At 38.8% G+C, this 12071-nt stretch overlaps 1 protein-coding gene across 1 annotated transcript in view; it reads left to right on the plus strand.

The window, feature by feature from the left end:
* Positions 1 to 811: 811 nt before the first annotated feature.
* The window catches only part of PHYHIPL (phytanoyl-CoA 2-hydroxylase interacting protein like), a 100085-nt gene continuing 88825 nt past the window's right edge, over positions 812 to 12071 (plus strand). Inside the window, exon 1 of the mRNA XM_032609112.1 lies at positions 812 to 1117. Within this exon, the coding sequence (XP_032465003.1) occupies positions 1012 to 1117 (106 nt within the window). The 5' untranslated portion in view covers positions 812 to 1011. The remainder of the gene's footprint in view (positions 1118 to 12071) is intronic.

The raw sequence follows: 12071 nt of genomic DNA on the forward strand, positions 1-12071 counted from the left end.
CTGGCGCCCGGAACAAAGCCTGGCACAGAGTAAGCGCTTATTACTTATTTGTTGGGTGAGTAAATGGATGAATGAATGAAGCTAGACTGAGAAGTTTGGGGTGGGGAGCTGGGGCCCCCGAAGCACGTCTGCTGCCTTTCCAGCAGGCTGGCGGGCATCTCCTCATTCCCTCACTTTCCTGGCAGGTCTGAATTCCCCTGTTTGCCCCTCCTTCGGGACGACCAAAATCCTGCCCATAAACCATGCCACTCCTCAGTTAATCCGCTCATTTCTCACACAGACGCAGCTGTTTCTGAGGAATGGCTGGCGGAACACGTTAAGTCTGGGCTGCGAGTAGCCCGGGACCTTGAGGGGGCGAAGGCAGCCCGCTGGCTCCAAAACCCTATATAAAAGGGTCTGGACCCTCATTCTTCCAATCCTTGATAAACAAACAAACTGCTCACTCTCACCTCCTCGTGCAGACGCCGCAGTGCCAACCTGGTTCCGACTAACACTGTGAGGAGGGAAGGAACGCCGAACCGCCCTCACCAGCAGAGAGGGACAGGCGAGCGCCTCCGCCACGCCCCGCGACGCCCGCCGTTCCGGCGCGCTCAGCCATCCGACGCCTCACGCGCCGGGTTGCTGGCGCCGAGGCGCGAGGGCCCCCGGGCCGCGTATGCACGGAAGGCCGAGGGGTTGGGGGGCAGGGAGCGCCGCGCGCCAGCAGGTGGGCGCGTCCTCTCGCGCGCGTGCGCGCCCCGTGCCTTCTCCCTCACGTTCCCCGCGCGCCGCGTTCTCTCCCCGCCGGGAGCGCGCCGCCTCCCGCCCTCTCGCCGGGTCTGTCTCGGCCTCTCAGAGCCGCACGCTCAGTGGAGCTCCCGCCACTGCCGTCGCCTCGGCCCCTCGGTGCCGCGTCCCAGGCCTCCTCCCTTCCTCCGCCACTCCTTTTCCCTTTCCCGCCCTTCTCTCTCACACGGTCCGCGGAGAGAGCCTGGATACGAAGCAGGCGGACGTGAGAAGGGGGTTGGAAAAATGGAGGTACCGCGCCTGGATCATGCCCTTAGCAGCCCCACCAGCCCCTGTGAGGAGGTGATCAAAAACCTCAGCCTGGAGGCCATTCAGCTGTGCGACCGGGACGGTAAGAGTGGCCGGGACGGTGAGGAGGGGGGGTCGAGCCCACGGCCAGGCACCGCGGCCGCTCTGGCTCAGCCGCCCCTGCCCGCCCGGGCGGCAGGGTCTTTTGTTGTCCCACCTGTGCAAATGAATGTCGGTGGGGGCACCCCTTCGTCCACCCCTCCCGCCCCTCAGACCCCAAAAACAAAAGCACCCCGGGGCTCGCGCTTTGGCGGGGAGAGTCGCCGTCGTCCCCGGCCTCGGCGCCCCTCGCCGGCCTCGCCCGCCTGGCCCCGGCCGAGGGCTGCCCTCGCGAGGGCGCCGTTCCCTCCCGCGGCTCCCGCGCGGGACGCGGCGCTTTTGATCTTTGCCGCAGTCCCGCAGTCCTGGGTCTCCCGGCGTCGAAGGGGAGATGCCCTCAGGGGTTTCCAGCCTGCTCGCCCCGCCGCCTCTCCCCGCACACACACTAGTTAGCGGTCTCTGCCCAGAAACTTAACAGTTCCTTTTTCGAACATCTACATTTAGAAGTCTTTTTATCCTCTCAAAATGGGATGGGGGTGACAGTTTTTTCAGTGAGGGGGCAGAAAAAGAGTGCATTTCAGCACCACGGACAGCCACCAGCTTCGCCGTTTGGGGCTGTGATTCAGAAACTGTCAAAAATCTGTGAAGGAAGTGGCCTCGTACATCTGCCGTGATTCAGAATACGGGGCGAGTACTCGCCATTGTGTCTTGATATTATACCGCTTATTCTGTTGTTAAAGTTGGCAGTCTCCTGAAGAAGGACATTGATTAAACGTCGGTCTGAGCGTTAAAGAGAGAAACCGGTACTACGTGCAGCACGGGTAGTCACACTGCTTCTGTATTAGTTGGAGAGTCAGTGCTATTTCAGTAATGCGGAAAAAAACTTCATTTGTAAAGAAGTCATCTGATTCGTACTGATTGGCCTAATAATTGTAAAAATTATACATGTGACAAAGGAAAAACAATTTATGTGTTGTCAAGATGATCCTGAACAGTTTTGGCTATACATGAAATTAATGTTTAACTGTATATAGAGACGATGATTTTAAAATGGTTTTTTAGCCAAGGTTATGTAGATATATACTCACAATAAGGTCATAAAATTGATCAGTATGTAATCCAAGTAGAGAGCAGAGGTTTTGTTTCCAGTCCATTTAAATAGTAATAACTTGGTTAGGCGTTGCTATACAGTACGGTTTAGGTCAACTGAACACCGAGTTTACGTTTAATAACAAATTTAGGACAATGGGTCTTTGATTAATTGCTCTTTGAAGCCAGAGTCTCTTTAAATAATTCTGAAACAGGTGTAGTATGGATAATAAATATTCTTGCAAAAGCTGCTTATATTTTCTTTATCCTTAAATTGTTTTGGTCACCATAGTATTAAGTGCACATATTTATGGCATTAAAAAGATTCATTGTTTTGGTATTCCATATATAAGGTTACATTATTAGACTATACAGATTATTTTTAACATAGCACATAGGAAGTCCTGTAGTCCTATGGGTTTGTTTATACTTTTGTGAAATGACTTTCTGTAATGTTACCACTGTAAATATTTTTATTTTCCTAGACTGGTTTGACAGAAAACCAGAATCTAATAAAATAAAGACAGATTTTATTTTCATTTACTTCAGTGATTTATCAAAAGCTCATTACTGTAGTTATTGGAAATGGGCAATTCATGGTTGCTCCTCAGAAGCCAGTAATCAATACTTAAAATTGCATTTACCACCTGTTTCAAAGATACTAAGAAAAATAAAGTTTTAAAAATGACCTTTACAGAGTTAATAATGCAGAGTACAAAAATTAATGTGCTGCATTTACCATGGTCTCTTCTCTTAGAGTAGAAGTTATTTTATTTTGGTAATATTTTTTAGTTGTTTTAGTTCACATTACTAATCCTTGCAAAATGAGCAAATTATGTAACATTTAATGGGGGGGTATTGGCACTAGGCAGTATCTATGAAAATTAATACTTATTTGCAGAGTTCTGAGTCAACACAGATTAATTAAATAGGGTTTCATTGTATAAAATAGCTTATGCCAACAAATACAGAGGGCTAACTCTTCTATTAAAAGATGTGTAAAATTTGAAAATAGCTAGTGTAAAGATGTTGTTAAATGCCTAACTTTTCATTTTGTGACTCTATATGTCAAATCCAAAAATGTTAAGTTGGTGTCATAGGAATAATTTAGAGAAGGTGATATGGTTATTTTTACAGAACAATTTTTAAATGCTGCATTGTTTTTCAACCAGATCTTATTTATCATAATTTTATATTGAGAAATTTTCAGCTAGATGCATTTGCTTCCTTCACTCCCTTACTTTCACTTCTTCTCAGGTCTCATTATTTTACTGTTGAAAATATATAACAGAAAAATTAGTATGTGGTAGATCTATTATGTGCTTAAGTACATAATAAGTGCTATACTTTCAGAATTTTATTATAGAAATAGATTTGTCTTGTTTGCTCTTTACTTACTTTATTTTACCTAATATTAATCTGATGATGGGAAAAATTAGAGCAATATTAATTCCTTAGAAGTGGAATAAAGTAGAATAAGAGAAAGTATCATATGATTGTTTAATAAACATTTCCTTTTACCTTCTCCACTGATAGACATTTTTAATTTTATAATGTTTTGCATATTGCATCAACTAAGATCTGTAGCTGCTGGTAAACATAACTGTATGTCTTATGCTTCCCTGGATCTCCTCTTTTATGTTTTTTTTTTTTCTGTCACTTGCCTTTTTTCTTACAATCTATTTACATTATTAGCAACAATTCACAATGCTTTTTTCATCGTTCCTCAAAATACTTAATAGTCTCTGAAGAATATGGAATAGAGTCCAAGTGGTCATATAATTGGATTTTTTAATTAAGCAAGAGGGTTCTTATACACACACATTATCTCATGTGTGCTTTGGTTGCTAATACATGGCCCTGCCTAGATGTTACTTGTAGTTCAACATGAGGATTCTGGATCAACTTCTATTAGGAAACCTCTGAAGATCTGCTGTAAATCTAGTAGTTTCTATAATCTCTGTTGTAAGTAAAAGAGTGTTTCTATTATTCGCCTCTGCTGTGCTGAAGTAGCCTCAAGTTGCGTATATGATGTACTTTAATTGTGGCTTTTCAAAAAAAAAATCCAAGAAAAAACATTAAGTTGTCATTGGGAAGCATTAGTAATATGGGAACTTATTTCCAGTTTGTTTCTTCACATAGATACTTCAGACCCTCACTGACCTGTGACACGACAAAACAGCTCTGACCCCACACACAGAATTCTACGTTACTTCTCTTCATTTTTTCTCATCATGCATATACATACTGAAGCTTTATTTCCTTGCCGAGAAGGAAAGATTTAACTTTATGTTGCTTTATATGCATCCAAGCTCCCTGAACTCTTGTTATAATAGTAAAGAAGAAAATACAAAGTTAATTTGTTGTATAGCATTTAATCCACCCCCAACGCTTTCTAGCTTTAATAAGTATTATTTCCATGATTCGGGCATTTTATGACTGCCTAGATATGGTTTGTGGAGTGTATGATGCTAGTCAGCAAGGGAACACATTTTAAAGGAATTGCACAGGCATAAGCTGACATTTCCCTGTCTTTGTCTACCAGTAGTTTGCGGAAGAAAAGGGAAAAGGTTTTCTCTTTTTTAACGTATTTTAAAAGATAAATTCCTTTGAATTTGGACTCTATCATATTTGTTTAAATTATAAATCAGTTGAGACTTTCTTCTTTATGCTTACTGATGTGTGAATTAAACAAATTTTAATTTTGGAAACATGGTAATACAGGAGTGTTTAGTAACACAACGCTATATTACATAATTCTTGGAGATATTTTCTAAAGCAGACATCTAGGACAAATAGCCTTAATTATTACCTTTCATAGTACAAAAATGTAAGGTAGGCATTACTCAGTCTCACTGACATGCAAATAGCATGGTGGTAATACCATTTTAGAATCAGACCTCTCATACAATATTTACTCTTGATAGATATGTTATCTTAGGCAAATTACTTAATCATTTTTTAGCCTCAAGCTTTCTCATGTAATATGGGTATAATAATGTCAGTCCTGTAGGGTTGCTGAGATATTCAGTAAAGTATTATATACCATTTCTCACAGTTCTTGAAACAAAATAGAGAATAATAATTATTTTTAATGGACTTATTCTTCACATACCTTCTTGAGTTGAACTGCTTTTTAATTCTTATTTTTTGGCCAATGTTTAGATCTTTTTTTAAAATTTCAGTTGTGTTTTGTTTAGATAGTAAATCCTTCTTATGTCACTTCAACTTCATGAGTAGTCAATGGAAACTGTAAATTCTGAATTTGAAAAGAACAGTAAAATCACAGTTACAGTACTCTATCCTTTGCTTATATTTTTCTATTGCATCAGTAATATCCTTCTCAGCATTAATCCTAAAAGCTATCTTCAGCTTCTATTTTGAACCTACTGTTTGCTGTTTTTCATGTACCTTGTGACCTTGATACCTGCTTTGGTAGGTATTTGCATCAGAGCCCTTCTCTGTTCTTGATTTAGCAATTGTTTTCTTTATGATTTTTTTCTAAGTATAGATCTATACCAACACATGTGACCTCCGGGTTCATTTCTTTGACCCTGATTTGACTATAGAGATGCTGTAAATTTTCATTAGTGAGTATGAAACAAAACAAAAAGAAAAGAAAAACTAAAAGAAACAGGCAAAAAGCTTGAAAACCATCACATTATGTTAAACGAATTTATATTCTTGGTAGAGGTTCTGATTCATTCCCAGAGGAGACCAGGAAGTTTTTAGAGTAAAAGTCACATCAAAGGATATGTGACCAGGCTCCCTCCAGTGGTAGAATGACCAATACGTCGTAAGTGGTAACATTCTTGCCTAGGTAAGTAAGCCAGTTAGAAATTCACTCTATAGAACACTATCTAGGCAACTTCCAAGTCACTTAAAAAAAAAAAAAAAATTGCTGCTGATGTTTCCCTCTCTTTAGGCCTAAGCTTGATTTTTCCCTTAACTTATGTGAGTAGAGTTTCATGATGACGTTTATGTTTTATCCTGGGCTTCGGTAATAACAGCGGCTGCCATCAGTTACTGCAGTAAGCATGATCCTTCTAGTTTTTGGTTTTCCTTCTCTGCCCTTAAATGGATAATTTAAGTTCTCCTTATAGGATTTGCCTCTTTCTTGGATTTGTTTTACATTTATTTTAACTTTCTCTATAAATAATCTTTTTATTATTTATATATTATTTAAATTCTATCTTTACTACTGTAAAGCATTTGCCCATTTTTAACTGTTCAAAGTATTTTATTATTACTAGACAATAGTTAAACTGTCTTATTAAGAAGACTGTATTTTATACACATACATTTGAGAAGTAAAATTAGTATTGGGGGAGGACTTCTAGCAGAAATGTATTAGAAGATTTGAAGAGTCTCAACAAGAAAAATAGGCAGCCTCAGCCTGTTCTCTATGGGAGGATAGTGAGTGGCAATGGTATAAGAAAAATCTAAAAATAATTACCAATAATTTGTGACTGATTGAATTTTCAAGCAAAATGAAAAGTGACGGGGCTTTCCTGGTGGCGCAGTGGTTGAGAGTCCGCCTGCCGATGCAGGGGACACGGGTTCGTGCCCCGGTCTGGGAAGATCCCACAGGCCGTGGAGCGGCTGGGCCCGTGAGCCATGGCCGCTGAGCCTGCGCGTCCAGAGCCCGTGCTCCGCAACAGGAGAGGCCACAACAGTGAGAGGCCCGCGTACCGAAAAAAAAAAAAAAAAAAAGTGACAGGGGGTAACTTTAGGGTTTTAAGTCTAGGAAATCTGAAGAATCATTGAAAGAATGAAAAGAAGGAGAAAGGAAAGAGTATTTAGACATTGTGATGACAGTATTTTACATCTCAAGTTTTAGGTCTCAGTGGACATCTAAATGTGTCCCTAGCCCTTTTCTAGGGGTGCTTCCCTCTCAGAAAAATCATTCCCAGAACAGTATTATATACTGCCTTCTCATTATTGTTTCAATGTGGATCCCCACAAGAGAGCCCATTTACATTCTTCTTAGACTCTCCTTTTTCTTGATTCCCACTATTCCCACTCTTGAGGGCTACTTACCATCCAGTGATAATATTTTGAGAATCAGTACTAAACCACTTGATACCTTATAGAGGATTATGAAATAGAGATTTTTGAGTCATCTGCATAAAGGTAGTTTTGGAGTCTTCGGAGACTTTTCACAGGGATTTAGTATAAAGTGAAAAGAACATGTACATTAAGACATTTGAAATCTAACGTAAGAGACTTCCTTGGAAACTTATATTAAACCTTTAGCAGTTCCTCTTATGTTCTGGGGAAAAGAGTTCTAGAATGAGCAAGAGAATTGTCCATAGAACTATATATTTCACTGGGGAGGCTAGAACTTAGGTGAAAAAGGAAGTCTAGAATTTGACTTAAGTTTTAGAGCTCTGATGAGCTTTGTGTCTCACCCCTTGAAGGTAAGGAATTATCACATCCTGGGGAAGGCCAATTTTGAACCCCAAAGATGAAATAAATCTACGATCCAGGCTTGTTAATGCAAACAAGTGCTCTACATTTTGAAGTCCCTCACTAGATGTGAGTTGAACAAAAAGCATCATACTGTGAATCGTGGTTAGTTTTGTTTGTGATATTATGACTATCTGGGCCAAGTTTGTGGTTCATTTTAAAGGGGTTGTGGGAGTTTTGCATATACACTACTAGTTGCAGTGGTAGTGGCAACTACTGGAGATAAATCTGTCTTTTTGTTTTCTATAGCCTATGCGAGTGTTGCTATCTAATAATGGTATGAAAGGCTTATAACTTTCCTAGACATATGCCATTAAAGACAAGCCACAAAGTATTTTTCAATATACTTACTGTGATTTTTCTTGAAAAATAGTGTCTTACCTTCTCTAAGATTGAATGTTGGTAAATCTCTCAGTCTTTAAAGTTTTTAAAGCTGTTGATAAATGCAAAGAAAAATGACAGTTTTTGAGCATCAGGTATGTGATATGTTCTTTATGACTGCATTTTAGAGTTATATCTATGATGTAGAACAGGGATCAGCAAGTTACAGTCCTTGGGCCAAATCCAAAAACCTGCTGCCAGGTTTTAAAGTAAAATTTTACTGGAATAAAGCCATGCTCATGTGTTTATATATTGTCTATGGCTGCTTTCTTACTAAAACATCATTTAGAAAGAAATACTAGTTATACATTAGTATTTCCAGGTATGCTTACAACTCCATTAACAAATATGTTTTAAAGTATCAAAGATGATAACATGAACTTTAAGAAATACTGATAGTTATATTGATACACATTATAAAATTTTATGTGTATATCATATTCTTCCTTCTAAATTAAATTCCCATTGAAAAAGAGTCAAGATCTTACTCATCTTTCTATTTCCCTAGTTTCATACACTGCTTCCCAATCTATCTGTATTTTGTTGGGTTTTTTTCAATATTCAGTCTATCACTTAGACATTATAAAAATACAATAAAAATGAATTATTAGAAAAATGAAATTTAAAAGATCCAAAAAGATTCAGCAGACATAAAACTTACTGTCAGATTCCTATAAAAGTTTCTAAATGCTCAATCTTAATTTTTATATTTATCTCATCACAGACTGGTAAATAGTTTGCAGACCTCACTTTGAGTACAATAGCTAGAGGACAGTGCCATTCTATTCATTTTCAAAGGTTAATTTTTAGGTACTAAACTTAACCAGTTAATATTCACACTTTATTTCCTTCTTTTTTTTTTTTTTTTTTTTTTTTTTTTTTGCGGTATGCGGGCCTCTCACTGTTGTGGCCTCTCCCATTGCGGAGCACAGACTCAGCGGCCATGGCTCACGGGCCCAGCCGCTCTGCGGCATGTGGGATCTTCCCAGACCGGGGCACGAACCCATGTCCCCTGCATCGGCAGGCGGACTCTCAACCACTGCGCCACCAGGGAAGCCCTCCTTCTGTTTTTTTTACTTGCCTGGTATTTTTACTGTTTATACATGTATCACAACTTAGGGTCTATATTAAGAACAGGGGGGAAAAGGACCCAAGAAGGAATGTAACTTGGATTCTGCATTCAAAGGATTTGCTGACAATTAGGGAGATGATATATTTAAATAGATGAATATAATTTGTGATAAGGATATAATAAGAGTAGATGCAGCTCAGTATCAAAAAAAACAAGCAACCCAATCCAAAAATGGGCAGAAGACCTCAATAGACATTTCTCCAAAGAAGATATACAGATTGCCAACAAACACATGAAAGAATACTCAACATCATTAATCATTAGAGAAATGCATATCAAAACTACAATGAGGGGCTTCCCTGGTGGCGCAGTGGTTGGGGGTCCACCTGCTGATGCAGGGGACGTGGATTCATGCCCCAGTCTGGGAGGATCCCACATGCCACGGAGTGGCTGGGCCCGTGAGCCACGGCCGCTGAGCCTGCGTGTCGGAGCCTGTGCTCTGCAACGGGAGAGGCCACAACAGTGAGAGGCCTGCGTACTGAAAAAAAAAAAAACTACAATGAGATAACACACCAGTCAGAATGGCCACCATAAAAAAATCTACAAACAATAAATGCTGGAGAGGGTGTGGAGAAAAGGGAACCCTCTTGCACTGTTGGTGGGAATGTAAATTGATACAGCCACTATGGAAAACAGTATGGAGGTTCCTTAAGAAACTAAAAATAGAACTACCATACGACCCAGCAATCCCACTACTGGGCATATACCCTGAGAAAACCATAATTCAAAAAGAATTATGTACCACAATGTTCATTGCAGCTCTATTTGCAATAGCCAGGACATGGAAGCAACCTAAGTGTCCATCAACAGATGAATGGATAAAGAAGGTGTGGCACATATATACAATGGAATATTACTCAGCCATAAAAAGGAACAAAACTGAATTATTTGTAGTGAGGTGGATGGACCTTGAGACTGTCATACAGAGTGAAGTAAGTCAGAAAGAGAAAAACAAATACTGTATGCTAACACATATATATGGAATCTAAAAAGAAAAAAAAATTGGTCAGAAGGACCTAGGGGCAAGATGGGAATAAAGATGCTTACCTATAGAGAATGGACTTGAGGATACGGGGAGGGGGAAGTGTAAGCTGGGAGAAAGTGAGAGAGTGGCATGGACATATATACACTACCAAACGTAAAATAGATAGCTAGTAGGAAGCAGCCGCATAGCACAGGGAGATCAGCTCGGTGCTTTGCGACCACCTAGAGGGGTGGGAGGGAGGGAGATGCAAGAGGGAAGAGATATGGGGACATATGTAGATGTATAACTGATTCACTTTGTTATAAAGCAGAAACTAACACCCCACTGTAAAGCAATTATACTCCAATAAAGATGTTAAAAAATAAATAAGAGTAGAGAAGAAAAAGTGGGTAATTCTGTCCTGAGCCTCTCAGATGGCTTCACAGAGAGAAGCAACATTTTTTCTGGGTATTAAAGTAAAAAATTTCTAGAAGCGAGATATGGGCATTTCTGGCAGGGTAAGTGCGTATATAAAGGTATAACACCATGTATGTCCTAGGAATACATAGCATTTAGTATTGCTGAAGGAAAGAAGTGTTACTTGTGAGAAAATAAACTAAACGCTAGTTAGGGCTAGCTAGATTATGCCATGATCTATAGTTTGGATTTATCTAGTTTGAAATGTTATTAGTAGATTTCAAATTTTCTAATTTGTAGAAAACCTTTTAAAACAAAAATACCACATTTTACAAAACTCTAACAAGTAAAAGTAGCATTTTATAAGTATACATTTATCCTGGAATTTCAAATATGCATCGTTTTTCAAATTAAGTCGATTAAGTGAGAAATTAAAATTAGCGGTTATACTTGAAAATTGTTATTTAATATCAGCCTCAGCATCCACTTTATTTCTGAATTTTATTTTTATTGCATTGTCCCTAGGAAATTCTGGTTCATACAGATTAGTGGCAAATGATAATGTTTTTTTTTAAACTTATTTTGCCTTCTCAGGATACTCTTAAAATAAATTGATTCAGACTTTAGAGAAATAGTAAGATTTTTTCCCTCAAAATGAATCAAATTAAGTCCCAATTGAATAAATCCTTTTGGAGGGAAGTGATAGAATTGATTCATCCATCAGTTCATTTTTTCATTGTTCAGTGCAAAAATAATGTATCTTATAATATTCTAAGATATTCATTGACAACATTTTTAAATGCTCATATTTTTGCACTGATCTCTTAAAATTTCAGAACAGCTTAATTTAATTTACTTGGATGATGACTCTTAACTGTAAGGATCAGTTTCATTACTGATACTGTATCTGCATTTATAAGCTTGGTAACGTTTGTGACTGTTTTGTCAGTTTGAGTTTTTCAACTTGTTACAAAGCTATATAATCATATTAGTGTGCCTATTATTTACATTTGAAAGATTTATAAAAGGGATTTTTAATGAATAAAGTATTTGTTTCTTTTGAAATATTTATACCTTGCTTCAGGACACCTACCTAAGTTTGGTGTGAAAAAAATGAATTTTGAAATTTTCTATCTGTAACATTACAGCTAACTTCAGAAAAAAAAAAGGAGAAAAATCCATCAATTTAAATGATAGTCTGTATGTGATGAGGCAAAGTTATTTTGAAGTATCTTAATATCCAGTCCTTATTAGTGAAAGGTTGCTACCTAATGAAAGCTGACAACAGCTTTTATAGGAGCTACCACTCCTGAGATTTAAAAAATTTTACCTGCTTCCCTTAATAGAGTTGTCTCAACAATTCTTACAGTTTAGTTGATGATGTGTAAAAATCTGATGTAGACGTTAAAATTGTCTTGTCCATTGTGTGTTGTTTTAGCATCCTTGAATTGACCTATTTGAGAAACTTCTACAAAAGTAAATGGAGAGATCTGCCACATTCATATT

This window comes from Phocoena sinus, chromosome 16, assembly GCF_008692025.1.
Source record: "Phocoena sinus isolate mPhoSin1 chromosome 16, mPhoSin1.pri, whole genome shotgun sequence".
NCBI classification, from domain to species: Eukaryota; Metazoa; Chordata; class Mammalia; order Artiodactyla; family Phocoenidae; genus Phocoena; species Phocoena sinus.